The sequence below is a fragment of the Phodopus roborovskii genome, unplaced genomic scaffold (genome assembly GCF_943737965.1).
Source record: "Phodopus roborovskii unplaced genomic scaffold, PHOROB, whole genome shotgun sequence".
In the NCBI taxonomy this organism is placed as follows: Eukaryota; Metazoa; Chordata; class Mammalia; order Rodentia; family Cricetidae; genus Phodopus; species Phodopus roborovskii.
Genome location: NW_026125052.1, coordinates 31,530,535 through 31,541,359, shown reverse-complemented (window position 1 = coordinate 31,541,359; position 10,825 = coordinate 31,530,535). Strand labels below are relative to the sequence as shown.

The following is a 10,825-nucleotide window of genomic DNA, read 5'->3' as shown; positions in this document are numbered from 1 at the left end:
AGTTCCAGGACAGCCAGGGCTACAAAGAAACCCTGTCTCAAAAAAACCAAACCAAACCAAAAACAAACAACTGTCCCCAATGCCTGGCTACCGGCCATCTCCAGACCAGCCACCTCAAAGCCAGTAGATCTGAAGTTCACACAGATCCTTCCAAGCTGTGGGTTCAAAGTCAGCGCAGCAAGAGATGGGGTGAGAAGAGGAGCCCCAGGCAGAGCTTCAGCCGCCCCTGCCCTGCCTTTGTAGTCACCGTGAGCATACCACCTCCCGCGCATCTCAAGGTGCAGGCCTGCACTTGCCACTGGGAACCTGGCGGGGGGGGGGGGTGTCACCCCTCAGGGGCTCACTGCAGGTCACAGGAAGGCTGAGAGACAATGTTCAGCAGGGGTGTGGCCATGGACCCTGACCTGCTGTCCCCAAGGGACCCAGATGTCACTCAACTCTGGCCCCACCCGGGTTTAATGTATCTCGGAGCCCACGTATCTGGTTCAAGCCCCAGCCCTGCCACTCGCGGAGCATGGCTTCACCTTTGTGCACAGATGGGCGCAGGGTTAGCTGGTGGTGAAATGTGGAGGGCACAGAAGAGCCCTCATTCTGAAGGGGGCTGTTTCAGACCAGGGCTTGCAGCTTCACGGAGAGAGGTTATGTATACACAAACACTTCTGAGAGAACCCCTTCCTAAGACATTTGAATGCTTCCCAAAAAACGCATATTTATAAACTGTATCCATGAGTTAACATACATACCATTGTGCACACTATAAAACACTCAATAAAACATTGGAAGGGATTTGATAAAATAGAGAGGTAGAAATTCTCATGCTCTTCCTGCTGACCTGAGGACGAGGTCCTGTAGCCCTGTAGCCGGCTGTAGGCAGTGGGACCAGGGTAAGAGGTGGAAGAGGCGGGGTGGGGGTGGGTGGAGGCACTGGAGGAAGCTGCGGCAGACTGGGGGTAGGGTGGGTGGGGTGTGTGTGTGGTGGGGGGGTCGGTGCTACAGCTCTGTACCGCTAGGGAAGTGAAATATGGAGGCGGGATCCGAGGCACCTTGGGCTCCGGGGCTGGAGGAGCTCAGCCTGGTGGAGGATCCCAGGCGGGGTGTCCGGCCGGGAGAGCCTGGGCACGGGAATCCGGGGCAGAAGGACCGAGGACGCGAAGCTCGAGAGCGAGGGGACTCGGGCTCTGGACTCAGCTCCGGCAGCAGCCGCGACAGGTCGTCCACCAGGTGCCACTTCTCCTGGACCTGCTGCAGGGAAAACCGGAGACCAGAGTTAGGTCGAAGCAAGCCTTGGCCAGAAGCCACGCCCATGACGCAATCGGAGGCCTCGGCTCCACCGCGGCGTGTGCGTGCGAGGCCGCCTCGAAGCCCGGCCCCTAGCTTAGGTCCCTGCCGGACCAGGGCCCCGCCCCCAACTCGTCCCAGCCCGGACCCAGGCCACACCCACAACCTAAGGCTTCGCTTCAACCCAAGGCCACGCCTCCACCAAAGTAGGCTGCCAGTCCTCTCCAGATACATCCTGCACAAGAAAGAACACCCTCACTCTCCGCAGCGCGGTTCTTCAGCCTAGCTGCACACTCCTAAAGCGTCTGGCCGAAGTGCAGCCACTCACCCACACCAGCTGCTTCCGTAGCCCTTGGATGGCTCTGGCATTCGCCCGGGACTGGGAGACGCACACGGTCAGGACCAGGCTTAAAAGGCAGATAGGACTCCAGGTCAGTCCCCTCCCCCAGCCTCTGTCTTTGAGACGGGGTCTTGTCACGAAGCCCAGGCTGTCCTGGAGCTCACTCTGTGAGCAGCGTGGCCCCGGATTCACAGCCATCCTCCTGCCTCAGCCTCCCTAGTGCTGGGATTACAGGTGTGCACCACGCCAGCTCTACCGTCTCAATCGCAAAGCTCTGTGCACAGCGTCTTATCTGAAGACTTCCCCTCTCCCACGGCCCCTCACTCCAAGCGCCCAGCATGGCAAGGCTGCTCTCCCGGGACGGTTTCCTCAGTGGCCAAGCAGTCTCCTTGGCATCCCAGGAGCCCAGAGGGCCTGCAACATCCTCTCGGATCACCTTTCCTGCACCCCAGGGCGCTGTGTGGGGCTGCCCAGGTGTACACCACCACCCCCGAAGGAAAACAAACAAGCTGGTGTCTCCCCCCCCCCCCAGTCCCTGCTGTCCAGAGTCACCTGAGCAGAAAGAGCAGCGGCAAACTGAAGGCGTGGGAGCTGAGGAAATGGAGGGCACGCTGGCCAGCAAGGGGGAGCTGTAGGGCCACCAGCTCCGGCACCACCCGCCAGGGGGCTGAATAGTTGGTGAAGAGGCCGCAGTCCCAGGAGGAGCGGGTGCTGGAGAGACGGCAGCGGGCAGGGCTGTCAGGCTCTGGGGTGGCGGCTGCTGCACCAGCCCCCAGCTGCCAGTCCCCGTCACCTGCTGATCACGTAGCCCTGGGGTACTGCAGCTAAAAGCAAGCCCAGGAGCAGCACCAGTTGGAAGAAGAAGGTGGAGCTGGACGCCCGGAAGAGCCTCGGGGACGCCCTGGAGTTCCTCAGGAGGGTGTACTGCAGGAGGCGGGCGGGGTAGCAGGACTTAACCGGGGTGATTTGTGGACCACGGAGTCTGAGGTCCCAGGAAGGGAGGGCGGAGGGCGGGTGTAGCGCTCCGCCTGTCCCAAGCGTCCCACCTTCTTGATGTAGAAGGTGAGGAGGAGGAAGGCGCTGTGGAGGAGTGGCAGCAGGGGGCAGTAGAAGAGGCCCATCCAGGTGACAGTCTGCGCAGCCACGATGTCCAGCACATTCTTGGGCACCAGGAATTCCTCCCGGCCCAGCCAAGTCCAGAACCGGCTGGAGAAGCGCTCCACTAACAGCCTGGGATGGGGGGTGGGGAGTGGGAGGTGGGGGTCTGGGTATGCGCGCCACACCCTTACTCATGGGGGGCAGACCTGGCTCACGCTTGGTGGTGGCCTCCAGCTGTGCTCACCTCCGAGGCAGGGTGACCAGGAAGGCGAAGGCCACGGTGAGCAGGAAGTTGAAGATGATTAGCTTATATAACTCTTCACCCACTGAATTCTCCCAGCACTGGAGCGCAAAGGAAGGGGACCCATCACTATCCCCAGATCCCTCCGCGCTCTCCTCCCTCACCCACTGCTTCCCGGGGTTGGGGATGGGTTGGTGGCTGGGGAGTGTCTCAAGGCCTTGCTGGAAGTCTCCCAAGCCAGGAGAGCTATAGCACATCTGGGGTGTGGTGCAGGGCGCCCCCTAGAGGCACGCCGTGGTACGGCAGCCCCGCTTCCTGGGGAAAGACAAGGACGGAAAGGGACCCGATTCCAGGGTTTGAGGGGGGGCGTTGTGGGGGAAGGATGGGTTGCCACCTGGTATTCGCAGGCGTTGTAGCCATAGGACTCGCAGCTGGTCTTGTTTCTGCCTACGCACAGCACAGTCTGCCCCAGCGAGAAGGAGAACATCCCCAGGCTGGCCAGCTTCAGCACCACGCACCTGCGGGCAGGGGATGCATCAGAGGGAGGGTCGGGGCCACAGACTGGTGCCCTGGGCTCAGCCCCGTCTCCTTTCAGCCGCTTCATCTCCCGCCAGTGGGTTTTTTTTTTTTTTAAAAAAATGCGTTCCTTAAGTCTGATTACATGGTTCACGGGGAATGGGTCCTGTCTCTAAGCCAGTCTGGGAAACACTGTCCCAGTCAGCTGTCTTCCCTGCTGCCAGCTTGAGTCCTGCAAGAGAAAGTCGGAGCCTTCCTGGATCCTCAGAGCCTCAGTTCAGGACACACCTTACTCCCCCACCCCTTAACTATGTAGCCCTGGCTGGCTTAGAACTTACTATGTGGGCCAGGCTAGCTTCAAACTTAGCAAATATCTGTATGTCGCTGAGGGCTGGCATTAAAGGTGTGCACGGCCATGCCTGGTCACACACTCTCTCTGTATGGGTACACTAGCCTGCACGTGTGCCTCTCGAGCCCAGAGGATGACTTTAGGTATTTCTCTATTGCTCGCTCTACCTACCTACCTACCTACCTATCTACTACAATGTCTGTGTGGCTAGAAAAGCTGGGAACCGAGGGTTGGTCTCCAGATCAACCGGGACTGACAGGCAGGGGTGACTGGCAGCTTATTTTTTAATCTTATACACTCTGGAGTACCTTTGGTTTTTTCTTCTTTCTTTTAAAAAAAAACAAGCCAAAAACAAAATAAAACAAACAAACAAAAAAACAAGGTAAGTCTAGTATAGTGGTGCTGGTGGTACACACTTTTAATCCCAGGCCAGCCTGGTCTGTATAGTAAGACTCGGTCTCAAAAACACAAACAAAAGCTCAAGGCAAGTTCTCTCCTCCCTCCCTTCCTCTCTCCCTTTTTGAGATAAGGTTTCTCTGTGTAGCCCTGGGACTCACTGGAACTCTCTCTGTGAACCAGTGTGGCCTCGAACTCACAGAGATCCCCCTGCCTCTGCCTCCTGAGAGCTGGGATTACAGCCCGGCCCTGGCCTCTTTTTTCTAAGGCTGCATTTCATTGTGTATTCCGGGTTTGCTGGTCTGAGAGCTCCCGGGTACTTCTCCAGTCTCTCCAATCTCAGCACAGGAGTGCAGCGGTTACAGGTGTGGAGCGCCATGTCTGGCTCTCTCCCGGGGTTCTGGGGACCCAAGCCCAACTGGTCAGGCTACACCGCATGGCCTTTTCCACGCTGTAGCCCAGGCTAGCTTTGAGCCTGTGATCCCCCTGCCTCTGCCTCTCAAGTGCTAGGGCTGGCACAGTTTGAGGTGTTGCAGAGGGGGAAGAAGGAAGGCAAGACCGGGAGAGGAGAGAGAGACCAGTGAAGCCGGAGAGGCCCACAGGGGTTTCCTGAGGAACGCTCAGAGTGGGGCTTGCAATGGCGTCAGGACCAAGTGGCAGGGCGGGGTGTGTGTGTGTGTTTGTGTGTGTGTGTGTGTCTTCAGGTATGAGAGTCCTCAAGGCAAGGCGTCCAGGCCTCACGATTTGCAGGAGCTGTGTCTCAAATTGCCAGACTTTGTATGTGTTCACAGCTCGCTCTTGACTCCCGGAGGCCAAACAGCACCCCTAACCCTCCGAATGGCCCTCTGCTTCATGCAGGTTGATGGCTCCCTTCAGGGGAGTCTCAGATTTGGTCCTGAGGCTGAATGTTCTAGAAGCACTGCCCACCTCCCCTTTGGTGTAGTGGTGAACACAAGGGCTTCTTTGTTCAGGGTCCTGGGGACCTTGACTCGATGCTACTCCATCGTCCCCCTGTACTCACCAGATAAGGGTGAGGTTGACCTCGGTGCTGGGAGGGTAGTTCTCCAGCTGGATCAGGACCGTGAAGAGTTGGGGACCCAGGAAGTTGACCAGGGCAATGACTCCTGGGGGCAGGTACTGCAGCACCAGAAAGAGGGACTCCTGTGGGGGCAGGGGAAGGGAGGTCAAGATTGTAAGGGTGTGGAAAAGCATGCAAGCAAACCATAAAGAAAGGAATATATGGGGGCCCAGAGGTTAAGAGCACTGGCTGCTCTTCCAGAGGACCTGGGTTCAATTCCCAGCACCCACATGGCAGCTCACAACTGTAACTCCAGTTCCAGGGGATCAAACACCCTCATCCAAACACACATACAGGCCAGACACCAATGCATGTAAAATAGTTTAAAAACATAATAAATAAATAGATCTTTGGAAAACAAAACAAAAGGAAGGAACACGGTGTCCCGCACCTCCTTGTTGTCCTGTGAGTACTTGGTGGCCCAGAAGATGGCGCTGATGGCTCCAGCCACCAGGAGTACAATGAGGACGTTGGTGCGTAGGTAGGCGAGCAGCTGGCATGCCTTCTGGGCCCGGGTCTGCTGTTGAGCCAGTTCCAGGCGCCGGCCCTCCTCCAGCTCCACCTGAAGGCAGGAGGGGAGGGGCCCTGTATCATTTACGGGCACTGGCACCCACACACCTACCTTATCTTTATAGTGTGTGTGTGTGTGTGTGTGTGTGTGTGTGTGCGCGCGCGCACGCGTGCGCGTGTGTGAATGCCATGGTGCACACATGGAAGTCAGAGTGCAACTGGCAGGATATGTTTCTTTTCTCCCACTGGGTGGGATCCAGAGATAAGCTTCAGCAGGCTCCGCAAGGCCCTTTGCTTGAAGAGTCATCCTTGCCAACCCCTTTTTGTTGAGACAGGGTCTTTTTTTTGTTGTTGTTTTAGTTTTTCGAGACAGGGTTTCTCTGTGGCTTTGGAGCCTGTCCTGGAACTAGCTCTTGTAGACCATGCTGGTCTCAAACTCACAGAGATCCTCCTGCCTCTGCCTCCCATGTGCTGGGAACAAAGGTGTAAGGTTTATTACATGCTCTTGTTTCATAATCTTGGCTGGCCTGGCACTTAGGAAATTGTAGCTCAGATTAGTCACAAACTCATGGCAATCCTCCTGCCTCAACCTCCTGAGTGCTAAGATCACAGACATGAAAATCAGACCTAGACACACTTGCTTATTTATTATGTGACAGGATCTCACTATGTAGCCCTGGCTGACCTGGAGCTTGTCACGTAGTTCAGGCTGGCCTTGAACTCATGGCAATCCACCTGCCTCCACCTCCCAAGTACAGGGCTTAAGGACCCTTCCCACTAGGCCTGGCTCACACATTTGCATGTCCTCATACACAGCTGGTTCCCACTGCCATCTGGTCACTTCTATTCACACTCACACAGCCTGTCACCCACCACTTTCATCACAACACACACAGACAGACAGACACAGACACACACTCTGCCTCCCACACACCTTCAGTTCATTGCTGATTTCATGCTTCTTGATGATGGCAGCTTCCCACACCCGGATGCAGAAGTCCCAGGAGGAGAAGACTTTGGCGCTAAGGGGCGCCCTGTAGCCCTGGCCCAGGAGCGGCTGCTGTGGCAGCCCCCCTACCATCCTGGGGGGGAGGGGAAGGGTTGCTGTGGCGTTCCTCCACTCTCCACCCTTGCCGGTGGCCTGGCTGGGATTCTGGCCTCAGAAAGTTGGGGCAGGGACCCTGTTCCTACACCCGCCTCACGTTACAGGAGGCAGGCTGGGGGCCAGGGTGACCCTCACTGCACAGGGATCTATCTGCCAACTGATGGAGGTTGGCCAAGGATGGATGCCGGAGGAGCAATTCGGGGGTCTTCCCTCACCGCTGCAGTGTCCCACAGAAGCAGAGGAGCAGGCAAGCCACTGGGCTGAGGAGGTAGGCCAGGCGGATGCTGTATGTTGAGCGGCGCTCTGGCCCTGTCCGGTAGGCACCGTAGAAGAGATAGGTGTTGTTGAAGGCCTGGGGACACAGTAAGGACATGTGGAGGCGAGGCGGGGACAAGGTCTCCCTACATGTCCCAAGCTGGCCTTGAACTTGTGATCCTCTTGCCTTGGCCTCCCGAGTGTGCCTGATCTAAAATATCCCTGTTTCAGACTCCAAGAAGTTAGGTGACTTGCCCAAGGTCATACAGATATGAGTCCAGGATTTAGGATACTGGCTCAGTGGCCTCCCGGAACTGGAGTGTGTGTGTGTGTGTGTGTGTGTGTGTGTGTGTGTGTGTGTGTGTGTTCTGTGGCTCATGGGCACGTGTCCCTATATGTAGCCTGACTGGCCGGTATAAGCTCTCCCTTAAAAGCCATAATGTCCGTTTAGACTGGAATCGCCCAGATGCCCCAGAGCATAGGTACACAGCCAGGGGAGATCCCACTTACCCTGCCAGTCAAAATATTCCAAAGTGGGTTGTGGAACCTTGGAATGCCACTCTGGGGCAGGTGGCTGCTGGAACACTGGAGACCTGCTGAAGAGAAACAGAGGACCAACAAGACAGGGTCCCCAGGACACAGGTGAACTCAGTCTTCCAGCTCCATTGCATCCACCCTAACACTGAGGGCACTGTCAGGGTCCAAGGCTAGCCCAAGCAGCATGCCCAGGCTGCGCGCACAGGGTCAGGGCGACTACAGCACTCACTTAGTTTCAGGGCAGGGCCTGGCTCGGGGTAGTGGAGCCAGACCAGGGGCAGCAGGACAAAGCTGGCCATCATCAGTAGGGTCAGCAGGTTGAGCAGCAGCAGGAAGCGAAGGAATGTGAAATAAGACTGGATCCCGGTCCCGAAGAGGCCTACGGGAGAAGAGTAGGGAGGCTCAGGCGCCCCTGTTGGGAATCACAGGGCTGTGTGATGTGTGGGAGCAGCCACGAGCGCACGACAATAGCGGAGTTTCACGTGCAGTATCCGCACCCACCAAGGTGTGCACGGAGGAGTCCGAGGGTTGTATAAGGATGGAGGGGCTGACTTGGGAGGTGGGAAGTAAGGGTTGGCGTGGGATCTTACCCCCAATCTCGTAGAGCGCTCCCTCCCAGAGCCCGAAGCCGCGGGCCAGCTTCTGCGCTGCCTCCCTCAAGTGCTGACGCGCCGCCTTCCCTCTGCGTAGCCACCGCTGCCAGCAGGAGGGCTTCACCCCCTCGGGCTCCCTCAGTTCCCTGCAGGCAGGAGCGAGGTGATGGGGGCGCCCTTGAGTCATCCAACCGACAGGTGCTTCCTCGGGCGCTGCCCCCGCCCCCGCCGCGGCTCATCGAGCGAGCCGCACGCACAAACCGGATGAAGCGCTTGTCCGCCATGGAGTAGGGCAGCATCCGCACCGGCTCCCGGGAGGCGCACAGCCGCTCCATTTCGTCCTCCCACAGCTCCTCCGCTGCAGCCGCCTGGAGGTCAGGCCGTCGGGGGGCCGGTGCGGACTGCACCGACCACTGGCGAGACATCCCAGCGGGGGCGCGGGACGGACAGGCGCGATCCATGCTCTCAGGAGGAACGAAGGGCGCCGGGTGCTGAGCTTCGCCTTGGCCCTGCGGGGTCGACAAGAGAACAGAAGTCTGCTGGGGTTGCAGCTGGGCTGTCCCACTCCACCTCCGACCACGGTCCAGGCCTCCCAGCCTGTCAAAGGAGGTGAAGGGCCACCAGGAAATGAGAGAGACAGAGAGACAGAGAGAGAGAGAGAGAGAGAGAGAGAGAGAAGCCACCAGCACAGCGCGGTGTGCTGTCTGTCATAAACAGCCCCCAAGCTTTTCCGAGTGCGGGTTGACTTTTTGGGGACGTCACCCCTGTTCTGACCCCGCTCCCTGCAGCGCTCGGCCTTGGATGTGCTAGCGCCCCGTTCTGTGTGTTCTTTCTTGCCCAGCCTGGGTAAGCTTTGGTCTTCAGAGACCCAGAATAGGAGGCGTGGCTACATCCCCAACCGTGAGAAAAGGAGGAACCCCCAAGCCACCCCAGAGGAAGCCATAGGCTTGGTTCAGCCCCTTGGCCTCAGTTCTCCCCCCTCTCACCGTCCTTCCTTCCACACAGCAGGCGGCTCATCAAGGGGCAAGGGGCCGCGCTCCCCAAGAAGCGCCCTGGGGCGGCCAGCTCTCGGCAGGACGGTGAGGAGTGGGACGCGTCACGTGACGGGAAGGAGGGGCAGCGTCTCCTCCACCCACTCCCGCCTTCCCCGCAGCTTTCTCTGCCTGTGCGTGCTCTTCCTACACCGCAGGGGAGGGCACAGGTGAAAATCGCGCGGTGGGCACGCGCCAGGCCTGCCCGCCCGCCCCCTGCCCGCCCGCCAGTCCTTAGACCTGTCTGGGTGCAGAGGAACCCGTTATCTGTCCTCCGCAGTCGCCCCAGAGAGAGGGAGAGGGAGAGGGAGAGAGAGAGAGAGAGAGGGAGAGAGGGAGGGAGAGACACGTGGAGGGTCCCAGAACACCCGGCTGCCGGCTCTCCAAAACGCTGGCATTATTTCTTGTTTTACTATTTCAAGGCAGCGTCTCAATGCATAGCCCTGATGGTTCTGGAACTCACTCCGTAGACCAGGCTGGTCTTGAACTGGGGTTAAAGCGAGCACCCTGACGCCTGGCTGTTGCGTTATTTCTGAACTTCCCGCTCTCATGGCAGGCACTGCCCTCCCTCCCTCCTGTAGGTCCTGGCGCAGAGCCCAGCCTTAGTACTTAGGAAGCGACTCCACGCAATCACTCACCGACTAGACCTTTAGGAGTCGTCTTGGCCAGAGCGCAGTTCTGGGAGCCCTAGCCTCTCCTCCCTGCTTACCTCTTTTAAGGCCTTGTCATCTCAGCTCTGGATTCCCTGAGCCTCCCTGTGTCTCTGTATTTCAACAAAGTTCGTGCAGGAAGGCTCCCCAGGAAATGGCTTTCCAGTTGGGACAGAAGAGTAAGTGCCAGGGGGGGGGGGGTGAAGAGGGGTGGGTCTGCAGGCCAGGATGCCCCACCCAGCCACTCAGGGACAGTGGCAAAGCATCTGCCGCTGCCCCCTCCACTCCCCCAGCCCAACTGGACCCTAGTATCTCAGGCTTCGCCACATCCCTGTACCCCACACGCTTCCTGGTGTGTTGCCCTTTGTGGGGGTGGGGCTCGTTTCCCCCTTTACTTTTTTCTCATGCCCATCCTGTCTGTCACACGGAGGAAGGGACGGACTCTCTGGAGCATTCTGGTGGCCAAGCAAGTGGCCTGCTCCGGCTACCTGGAGGCTGGTGAGATGGAAAGGCCATTGCCTATGTCTCGGCCACAGAAAACCAGGCAATTGGCACAGCAGTTGGGACAGTGGGTGCCGGAAGCGGCTTGAACTCTAGCTTCAGAAATAGACACCACGCCCAGGGCAGAGGCGGCGGCGGCACCCCATTCCTTAGCCGGAGATGGGGAGCAGGGCTGGGAGCAGGGGATTACCCAACCCCTCGTGGAGGGGCTGGGCACTGGTCCGTAACCCCGGACGTGAGTGGGCCAAACTTGGAGAAACCGAGTCCTTCAAGACTTAGGGACTCGGCCTGCGGGCTGTATGGACCCAAACACTCGGCCGCGCCCACTTTGTTCAGACTTCAGGGTG

The 10,825-nt window shown here is 58.5% G+C and overlaps 1 protein-coding gene across 2 annotated transcripts; it reads right to left on the bottom strand.

Moving 5' to 3' along the window:
* Nucleotides 1–692: 692 nt before the first annotated feature.
* On the bottom strand, nt 693–8,833 carry Tmc8 (transmembrane channel like 8). 2 transcript variants are annotated; one of them, XM_051181440.1, is made up of 15 exons: nt 8,558–8,833; nt 8,294–8,442; nt 7,933–8,082; nt 7,677–7,762; nt 7,127–7,263; nt 6,741–6,888; nt 5,688–5,858; nt 5,240–5,379; nt 3,352–3,475; nt 2,961–3,058; nt 2,665–2,848; nt 2,412–2,542; nt 2,171–2,329; nt 1,607–1,685; nt 693–1,242 (listed from the first exon to the last, which is right to left on the bottom strand). In XM_051181440.1, exons 1-15 carry the CDS (start codon nt 8,755–8,757, stop codon nt 991–993), a joined length of 2,208 nt encoding a protein of 735 aa, XP_051037397.1. In that variant the 5' UTR covers nt 8,758–8,833; the 3' UTR covers nt 693–990. The 2 variants fall into 2 exon arrangements, with proteins under 2 accessions (XP_051037397.1, XP_051037404.1); XM_051181447.1 differs by having other exon boundaries at nt 7,677–7,759.
* Nucleotides 8,834–10,825: the final 1,992 nt, after the last annotated feature.

What these genes read in the sequence shown, in the direction of transcription:
- Tmc8 (XM_051181440.1), bottom strand. Translation starts at nt 8,757, where the DNA reads ATGGATCGCGCCTGTCCGTCCCGCGCCCCCGCTGGGATGTCTCGCCAG. An exon ending in AGCGCTCTACGAGATTGGGG is followed by an intron (nt 8,083 to 8,293) that starts GTAAGATCCCAC and finishes CTTCTCCCGTAG; the next exon opens with GCCTCTTCGGGACCGGGATC. An exon ending in TACGGAAGCAGCTGGTGTGG is followed by an intron (nt 1,243 to 1,606) that starts GTGAGTGGCTGC and finishes TTTTCCCTGCAG; the next exon opens with CAGGTCCAGGAGAAGTGGCA.